General features: G+C 61.7%; 2 protein-coding genes across 2 annotated transcripts in view; one reads left to right on the top strand and one right to left on the bottom strand.

The window, feature by feature from the left end:
• Nucleotides 1-4,592, top strand: part of PYGB (glycogen phosphorylase B) — a 58,349-nt gene extending 53,757 nt beyond the window's left edge. The window contains exons 18-20 of the mRNA XM_040620949.1: nucleotides 293-427; nucleotides 1,711-1,777; nucleotides 3,224-4,592. Of these exons, the coding sequence (XP_040476883.1) occupies nucleotides 293-427; nucleotides 1,711-1,777; nucleotides 3,224-3,376 (355 nt within the window). The 3' untranslated portion in view covers nucleotides 3,377-4,592. The remainder of the gene's footprint in view (nucleotides 1-292; nucleotides 428-1,710; nucleotides 1,778-3,223) is intronic.
• A 2,016-nt stretch (nucleotides 4,593-6,608) lies between these two features.
• Nucleotides 6,609-9,626, bottom strand: part of ABHD12 (abhydrolase domain containing 12, lysophospholipase) — an 86,987-nt gene continuing 83,969 nt past the window's right edge. Inside the window, exon 13 of the mRNA XM_040620948.1 lies at nucleotides 6,609-7,290. Coding sequence (XP_040476882.1) covers nucleotides 7,251-7,290 — 40 coding nt within the window. The 3' untranslated portion in view covers nucleotides 6,609-7,250. The remainder of the gene's footprint in view (nucleotides 7,291-9,626) is intronic.

The raw sequence follows: 9,626 nt of genomic DNA, 5'->3' as shown, positions 1-9,626 counted from the left end.
GGGGTGCAGGGGAACGGGGTGGAGACGGCACGCAGCGGGCAAGTCCTCAGGCAGCCTTCACAGGAGCAGGATGGCGCCATGCATGTGTGTGTCCTGCGTCTTCCGGCGATCGCATTTCTGAGAACGGGGAGCTGTGGGATTAACGTGCACGTCCAGCACATCGCGGCCTCTGTGCGGCCCGGCAGCGCGTGTGGCGGGCGGCCAGCCCAGCCCTCGCAGGCCTGGAGCCGGGGCTCGTGGCACAGCAGGGAGTGCCACACAAGCGCCCGCCGCTCACCCCGCCCGCCCGCAGGTACGATGCCAGAGAGTACTGTGACCGCCTGCCCGAGCTGAAGCAGGCCGTGGACCAGATCGGCAGCGGCTTCTTCTCCCCCAAGAACCCAGACTGCTTCAGGGACGTGGTCGACATGCTGCTGAACCACGACAGGTTCGTTTCCATGTCCTCCCCACTGGCCGCTCAGACACGTGGCTCCTCCTGCTGGGCTGAGGACTGCACTTTGGGGGGGACCCTGGGCCATGCCGAGGTTTGCTCCCCACCCCAGCCCACAGGCAGAGCCTCGAGCCGGCAGCCAGGCCCTACGGGGGCCTCTGGAGATGCTCGCCTGCTGGGGGAGCCCTGGTGGGGAGGGTCCCCGGCTCACGGTCCAGCCCCAGGCCCACCCAGCCCTGACCCCCCACCAAAGGGCATGACAAGCAGAAGGTGGTATCGCGTGGGGCTGGTTGGAGGCGATTCCAGAGTCCTGTCTTCCCCAGGGAGAATGGGAGTGTGGGCAGGATGCCCAGCAACCTCTGGAGGCGAGGCAGGGTGGGGGCGCTGTGCCTCCACAGCCAAAGTCCCACAGTCCCGGCTGAGGCAGATGCTGGCCGGTGGTGACCCCCAAGTGTTTAAAGTGTAATTGACTTGTGACACAAATTACGTTGTAGTTAACGTTTGATTATAGCACATCGACACAGGGTTCACGGACTCACTAATTCACAACAGGGCAGCACTGCCACTTGCACACACACACACACACACACACACACCTCCCCCCACCCCCGTGACAGTTCTTTGCTCCGCCCCATTGGTAAGAGCTGAATCCCGTCAGTGCTGAGGACTGACCTCTGTCCCCTGCTCAGCTGCCTTTGGGTTGGTTTCCTGTGTTGCTCTCCGGTGAGTGCTGCGAGCTAGTGTCAGACCAGATCACGGCCCCGCACAGCAGAGGGCGGGGAGCCTGGCCCCGGCCCAGCCTGGGGTCAAGGAAACATGTTCACAGTTTCACGAACCATCCATGTGACTCGACCGTGAACAGAAACGCAGCTCCCTGTTCATCAGCCGTGCGTGTTGTCCACAGCGTCCTTTCCCTGGATCACCAGTTCTCGCCTGGTGGGGCCCGGGAACAGATGGCCAGAGGAGCCTCGCTGTCGGCCTGTGCCCCTTCTCCTGGGCAGCGGAGTCGGCAGGAAGCCGCCCGGCCCGGGCCGCTCTGCCCCAGCTGCGTGCGGAAGGTGCAGTGTAGACAACCACTGCTTGAAAGAAGTGGCTGAAAACAAGGTTTTCGTAGAATAGTTTGCCCAGGGCAAAGTATTGCTCGTAGAGCCTACTCTGTGGCTAGGAAAATGCCATCATCCCAAAGCGTGAAGCCTGGATGGCCGGGGCCTGGTGGCCTGTCTCCTGACCGTAGACTCACCACCTGCCCCAGTGGCCTAGCCTCCTCTCTCCCGTTTCAGGTTCAAGGTGTTTGCAGATTATGAGGCGTACGTGGCGTGCCAGGCCCAGGTGGACCAGCTGTACCGGGTATGGTGGTAGGGCCCCCGAGCTGCGGGGGTGGCCCTGGCAGGGGAGCACCGGGGGATGTCTCTTGAGGTCCAGTCCGGGGAGGCCGCTGTTCACCTCGTGGCCCAGGGCAGGGTGGCTGGGGGCTTGGTGGGCTGAGCAACGTGGACACGGCTGTCTAGGGCTTCTCGGTCATCTTCCCCTTAGACCGTCTCAGTTGTCCCTCTGCTGTCCCCTGGTGAGTGCCTTGTGACCCCTTGGGGCCAGGCCACTGTCCACACTGGCACGTTTCTGCACAGCCTCTGAGCAGCTGCCACAGAACGCATGTGAGCAGGACAGGAGTTTCCTTTCTGCGGACGGCAGAGGCGATGGGCTGTGCCCCACCCTGTGGTCTGAGCCCCCACGCGGGTGTGACCAGGATGGTGTGGGGAGCAGGTGCAGGGCCAGGATAACGTGTGTGTGCACACAGAAAGCCTGTGTGTGAAAATGAGGACGAGAGTGCTTCCTTGGAAAGGTGCGGGCTTCCATGTAAAGTAGAGGGAGGGACCCGTAGCTGTAAGTAGTAGCCTTTCTAGGGCCAGACCACTGCAGCCAGCTCCACACTCCTTGCAAAGGTGGACATGGGGGGACCCCTCATCCCAGTTTCTTTGTGGAGCGTGTGTCAGCCTGTGTCCACGAGGGAGTGGGCATGTCCATGTGGGGCTTCATAGGAAGACGCAGGGCCTGAGCTTGCGGGGGTCAAGGAGGGTGTCCCTGGGTACCCACTCCTACCCTTGCTGGGGTTTTCCAGATGCCCAGCCTGTGTGCCCCATGGGGGTGGCCGTGGGCAAGGACTCTGGCTGTGGTGATGTGACTCTGCAGAGTGGTGGGTCAGATGGCTTCTTCCCCAGGTTCTTGGATGAGGCCTGAGGGGTTTGTGTCTCTGATGTATCGCGGTCCTGGCCCCCTTCCCCCACCTTTAGGGAAGCTCTCTGCCCTTGGGGACCCGTGAAAGAACAGGGGGGCCTGGGAAACTAAGTGACTAGGCAGGGCTCTGGGGAGTGCCTTTGCTCCCCTGACGTGGGCCTCACTGAGTCTGCCCTTTCGGGGAGCCTCCTCTTGATGCTGGCTCAGTCCAGGGGTGGTTGCCCGGCTCTGGGGGAAGCCGTGGACGGGAGGCCAGTTGGCCGTCTTCCCTGGATCCACTTGGCAAGTACTCACCTGGTGGTGGTGTCAGGTGGGCTGTGCCCCAGAGTACGTGACACATTTTGAGGCCCAGGGCCTCTTCAGGCTCCTTGCCCCTGTATCTAGGCATTTGGTAGCTTTTCTGGTCGGTGAGGGCCCCCATTTCAGTAAGCTGTTGATTGCAATTTGGTCTTTGTTCATCAGGCTGCCCAGGGGCTGAGAGCCCGTCTGGAACAGTCCTGAAGTTCTGCAAGTGCAGGCTGTCTTGCGTGCTACCCGGGATTACTCTTCTTTCCTCTGCAGAACCCCAGGGAGTGGACCAAGAAGGTCATCAGGAACATCGCCTGCTCGGGCAAGTTCTCCAGTGACCGGACCATCACAGAGTACGCCCGGGACATCTGGGGCGTGGAGCCCTCTGACCTGCAGATCCCGCCCCCCAACCTGCCCAGGGATTAGGCGCCCTGGCAATGGCCTGCTGTTTCTGGAGGGCCCTGGGGATCGTGGTGATGGCTTGGGGTGGGCAAGGAAGGAAAGGCGCAAAAAGGGAGATGCTCCCCAGTTTCCTGCAGGAAAGCAGAGCTTGCAGCACTGACTGGGGCAGCCGGCCCCACAGCTTTAGCTCACCTGCCCCAAGGAGGTGGGGAAGGTGTAGCCACCGGCTGGGCTCCTTTGAGACCTTGCACGCGCCTCGCAGTGAGCTTGTGTTTAGTTTCGAGCCTCTGGATTCTGGGGTCCGGGCAGGTAACTGTGGTGAAGCCTGGGGAACCGTGTGTTTCTGCACCACACGTACTGGCCTGCCGGTGCGGGCTCCCGGCCTCCTCGCAGTGTCTGCAGCTGCTCCGTGGGGGCTCTGGCTCAAGGTTTCCAGACTGATCAGATGAAGGGGCCCTAGGATGACTGAGGGGGATATGGGGGGGGGGGACACCTGTGTCTGGCATCTAGGGGTCCTTGGCTAGGACAAGGCTGGCTGATGCAAAGTTAGCTTGGATTTGCTTTTTCAAGAGGATAATCAGCTTCCCAGGGAAATGAAAGTGGCTGAGGCCTTTTCTTGTTTTAGCAACTAAAGTTACACTGCTGAAGTTTGGTGCTGGGGAGGCAATGCTGGAATATGTGCCCAGGGTGGGGCGCTGCCTTTGCTGGAGAGGCCGAATGCCCCTGCCGCTCCTGTCTTACACTTGGGGCCCGCCTCCCCTCTCCCTCCGTTTCCACCAGTGCGACCACCTTGGAAAGGACTGAGCAGGCCCAGAAGGGAGTCCACTTTCCACTCTGCCTGGACGGCAGGATGCTGGTGGCAAGGGTGGGTGAGCCCCTCTCGGCTGCCCCGGGGAGAGAGCCGGGGAGCAGGCCAGCGCGCTTCGCCACAGGCTTGATGGAGACACGGGGTGGGAAACACCGTTCCAGGGGCTCTGCCTCCTTGCATGCTGGGTCTGGATGCCACGGGCTCTGCCCGCACCCCAGGTCCTGATGCTCACAGATTCAGGCCATGGAGGATTTGCTCACGTGTGCACTTCACCAGAGCTGTGGAGGTCTGCTGGGGAGGCCCACATTCTGGGGCTGTGGTCACACCCCTGCCACCTTCCACTGCCCCATTTCTTAAGCCGTGTGTGACCGTCACTGTGCCACTTGCTGTTACTGCCCTGTGTGAGAAACCGATTAAACCTTCCTGCCCGTGCTTGGTGGACCTGGCCTGTGTTTCATTCTGCGCCGCGGGCAGGGCGGGGGCTGGGTCCCGAGGCAGGCCTCAGACCCTCCCTCGTAAGGGCCCATCACTCTGGGATTAAGGGAGACCAAGCTCTCCCATCCCAGCTGCGAGTGGGACTTAAGAGTATGTGTGCTTCAACCGCCAGCTCGCAAAGAACCTTCAAATCTGCCGTAAGCTGTCATCTGGCTGCTGGCGTTGTTGGCGCAGATTGCATCGGTTCTTTTGCACGTCCTCTGCCAGCCACCCCTGGCTCTTGGACATGGGATGCCCTGGAGACCAGAGCATGTCCCCCTACATTGTGTAGCTGCAGGCTGAATGCAAAGCCAGGAGGGACATGAGCCTGGGGTTGCTACCCAAACAACCTGAGAACGGCAGGACACCGGAGCACCGTGTGCGCCCTGCTGGGGCGGTCTTGGGTGTGGGGGGCTGAGCAGCCGACAGGACACACGGGCTTCCAGAAAATGCATATTAACTGCAGAATTAATAGCTGTGCATGTCTCGATCTGTTCCTTTTTTCCCCCAAGGACTGGTTTTGTAATCAGCAGAGGTTACGTCTGTCCTAACCCCCAGTTTGAGCTTAGTTAATAACCTGAGAGGCCAGCAGGTGGGGCACTTGGACCTGATCAGCTGACCCGACGGCCCAGCGGCTCACCAGCCCCTCCGTGCTTTCTCCTCTTCCGTCTGCGTGTCAGCAGCCTGTAGGTTACTTCACACCCTCTCTCACCCCCAAGAATCGAGGCAGCTCGCACGCACACACACCACACGAGCCAGGATGCAGGCTCCAGCCCAGGCAGGGCACCGGTGTCAAGCGTGCGAGCAGGCCGCATGAGCGGTGCTGGCTGGAGGGGGCTGGCAAGGCGGCTCTGACTTGGCCTCCGTCACAGCCAGAAGAGCAAGCCGAGCCTCAGGGGGCCCTTTGGGCCCAGGGGGCACAGCAGTTACACAGGAACATGGCACGGAAAGGGGCCACGTCTCCCTCCGGGGATGGGGCGGTGTCTTGCAGGCAGTGCGCACACCCAGATTTGATGCCAGGGGAACCCGTCCGACAGAAGGAAGCCATGAGCTGACATAAACTGACCCCTTAAGAGTGCTCATGTGTCCACCTACTTAAGAAAGGCATGGTTTCCCTGATGTGAGGGTCACTGCAGGCAGCTTGAAGGTGCCTCAGGAGGTGTCCGCATGACACCTGTCCATAGCTTCTCACAGTGGCCACAGCCCTTGAAGCACAGGCAGGCCTGCGAACGAGGCCCTCTGTACCCCCGGGGAATTTCTGAGCGACCAAGACCAGCCATCAGGAGAAGTGGGTCCCAGGTGGGTTTACACCCTCTGTTCTGCGTCACGCTTCTGTGCCCTGCACCGCAGGGGTAGGACTGTCCTCTGTGGGGGCAGCTTGAAACCCCCTTTCTTATTAAACCATGCGCCTTCTCCTTCTCAAGTTACTTAGCCGGGTTGTAAGAATCTGGCCCTTCACCGGCACCGGGGCCAATGAGAAGCAGGATCTTTAGAGGGTGCCAAGTGGGGGCAGCAGAAGTACAGGGGAGACTGATTTGACAAAAAGCTGAACACAAGAACCCCCTCTCCCAAGTGAGTGAACGAGGCAGTGCTCATGGGGCAGAACTAGAGACCCCGCACTCCAGTGCCCCAAGGCCTTGCATAGACTCATGCCAGGGGCTCGCCCGGGGTCTGTGGGTGAAACCCCAGAGCATGCATGCCAACCAATACCAACATCCAGCAAGCTTGCCATGGCGCGAGGTTAAAGGGAGCCTGTATTTTAGGAAAACGCCCTCTGTTCCATCTGGAGAAGTGACCCCCCCCATGAACACACCTTGCCCTGGGACAACACCCTTCTTGCATGGGCCTCCACATCTGGAAAGAAGGAAAGGAAGGCCCAAGATCCCTGGCCTTACAGAGCTGCCTCTCCTCCCATGGGCTGGGCTCTGAGCATGGTCTGGGGGCAGCTGGAGGTGTCATTGAGAACACAGAAGATAGACCACCACCACGGTTTTATTAAATAAATGCTCAGTCTAAGGCCAGGTTAGGCGGACAGGTGGGCAGAAGGCGGAGGAAGTGCAGATCATGGGCACCTCCCCCCGCGGTGAGCAGTGGGGGGCCCGCCTGGGGAGGCAGGGGCCACCAAGGTAGGCAAGCAGGATGCTCCGGGTGGGAGGGGCTGATGGAACCACTAGAGTCCATTCTGCGTGTGCCGGGAAAGGACAGAACCCATCTCGCCGCGATCTCACCGGTGGTGCTGGAAAGCTCAGTGTGGTCCCGAGACCCCACACCTCCTGCCCCTGGCCGGGCCCCCCGTGCCCAGCTCAGCAAGTGTGGGATCGACCAGCTGGCGGCTGGCCTGCTGTCACTGTCTTTCCAACAAGAGCTCGGGTTGAATGGCAACAACAGGGAGAGGGGATCCCATGCCTGCAACCTGTGTTTTCCACGAAGATCCATGCTCCCAGCCACCCAAGGCAGGTGCCTCAGGTCTGCCGGGCCTCCTCCGCCTGCCCCAGCTGGCATCTGAGTCCTCTCTCCGGGGGCACTGAAGACGCTGGCACCCTGGACTCCAGGGTGCCAGGCTGTCCGGAGCAAAGGGGAGGGCAGAGGTCTTCATGCTCCCTCAGGCAGCAGGACTCAGTGCTGACGCCCAGGTTCTGACTTGCCCAGGAATTCCCTAGAGACGAGGACAGCCGTCAGCCAAACCCTGAGCCCACACCAGAGGTCTTGCCTCCTCCGTCCACCCAAGGAGGCTGAGAAAGAGCCTGGAGGACCACCCCCTCTCAGAAAGCCTGAGTTAATAAGCAGGGCACCAACGGAATCGGCCCGGTCAGATCCCGACCCCGCAGGAAGAAAGACGAGGTCATGGGCTACTATTCTTTGTTCTAAACTCTAGAGCTGTACTCTGGGCTAAATTTTCTATGACCTATTCCTTTTATGCTGGAAAAATCACAACCCTAGAGCGATGAGCTCGCAGTCCCCGCTCAGCAACCCAGGTCCCTGATGCAGGAAAGGGCAAACCACGAAAGAAATGAGGCAGCCACAGGAGAGCTGAGGTGTGACGGCATAAAACTCACTGAGGGCCAATTCCAATACCTCCAGGCTCAGCAACCCCAGGAAGGTAAAGTCGCACGGCCCCCACCTCGGCAGCCTGCATTAGGCCACATGGCCAGCAAATAGGGGACTGCCTGTGCCTGGGATGGGAGGCAAGGAGGCCGGGCCGTGCCGGCCTGAGGGATGGGATTCGCCCCGCACAGAAGCCCGGGCTGCTGAGGTGGGGCCAGGCCTCATCCAGTCCAAACTGCCCTTTGCCTCCATCTCCCCCTTCACGCTTGGGCTCTGCACCCGGGCACGGGATGGGTGCCACGGCCCCAGCTGCTGTCCTGGCCCCAGACTATGGCTACCGCGGCAGGGCCAGGAGCACAGCTGAGGACATTCGGGCTTTGGAGCGCCGGCCCAGAGTCTCGCACGTGCATATGCACTGGGGCAGGACCTGACGGGCGTGTGGGAAGAGACTGGGGCCTGACCCGCAGCGGCTGGGGTGCATGTCCGCGCACTGGACGCTCCCGAGGTGGGTGTCGATGCAGCCTGCACACCCACACCACAGGGAAGTCACTGCCCTGTCTTGATCACAGGAGCAGTTCAGGAGGGAGGGACGATAAACCCTCAAGCCCTCTCTAAGTGACTCCTGGCGCCACAGCGTCAGGGTCTGTGCCTGCCGCGTGCCTGGCCTGAGCCCTCACCACCCAGGGCAAGCCCACGGCGAGGGGAGAACGCCTCACCTCAGGATCCGTGGCAGCTCGGGGCTCTTGTAGATATACTTGTGCCTGTAGCCGAGGTCTGAGTGAAAGGGTATAAACTGAACTTTGAAGTCTCGGAAGCTTCGAGATGGAGCGGCGATGTTGTAGAGCTGGGATGAGGGGGAGACGGGTCAGCACCCACACGTGGCAGCCCCGCTCGGTGGTCTCCCTGCTACAGAGACCGGTCAGCGGCTGCCGCCTCCGTAGAGCAGCCCAGACGCCCGCCAACAGCACTGCTGCCCCGCAGCCTGCACGGCCAGGGCTGGGGCGCGGGCGCTCCCTGGCCCGACGTGACACCCTCCGTCCGTGGCCTCTCCCAGATGGCCCTTCTTCGGGGGCAGCAAGGTGGATGAGGCAGCCTCATGGGAAGAGCCGCCTGCCGTGCAGTGGTGCGTGGCCCGGCTGCCCGGAGCAGCCCTGAGGGCTCATCCCACGGGCTGGGGCTGGGCTGTCTGCTCAGACTTTGCTGTGTGCCCGGGTCAAGGCCCGCCAACAGCCTGGCTCACGATCTGTCCCGCTCAGCCCCTCCCTCCCACCCCAGAGACAGCCGGGCTCTGCAGGGCTGAGCAGAGGTTGCTCGGCGGCCCCGTGTGCCCGGGCTCACTGGAGGGAGGGGACCTGGCCCACCCAGGGCCTCACCCCCTCTAGGCTGACCCTGCCCGTCACCGTCGCCGCGCCAGATGGTGCCATCCCCCACACCACTCACCTACAAGTCTGATGCTGCTCCCGGCAGCAAAGGCAAAGCAAACTCAGCAAAAGCAAACACGGAGGCCCCACCACAGCATGGTGTTCCTGACATCAGTCCCGTCCCAAAGCAAGAGAGCAGACAAGAGGTTCTGCGTCCAGTCTACTGACAGGGACCCCCGCCTGGGGGCCAGGGGAACCCTCCTCCTCGAGGGTTCTTTTCCTCCAGCCAACAAGGGGCGAGCCCTCCTGGCTGTGTACCCAGTAGCCAAGTCTCTGTCGGGCCAGGACCCCTGTGCAGAGGCCGGGAGCCATCTGCTTACTTCTCCATTTCCTCTTGCCACCCTCTAACTTTGCGGATAAACATTGACGGTTGGCCCCCACCCCAACCCTGCTGCTGACCTCCCTCACCCTTCTCTTCTTCACAAGGGGCACCTGGCGGCAGCAGCACCCCGTCCACATCCGCGGATGCCCGGGCCGGCCTGCGCGGGAGACTGCTCACGCCCGCCCGCACCGGAGCCGGCACCCG

This window comes from Ursus maritimus, unplaced genomic scaffold (assembly GCF_017311325.1).
Source record: "Ursus maritimus isolate PB19 unplaced genomic scaffold, ASM1731132v1 scaffold_38, whole genome shotgun sequence".
Lineage (NCBI taxonomy): Eukaryota > Metazoa > Chordata > Mammalia > Carnivora > Ursidae > Ursus > Ursus maritimus.
This window is presented reverse-complemented; position numbering and strand designations above follow the sequence as displayed.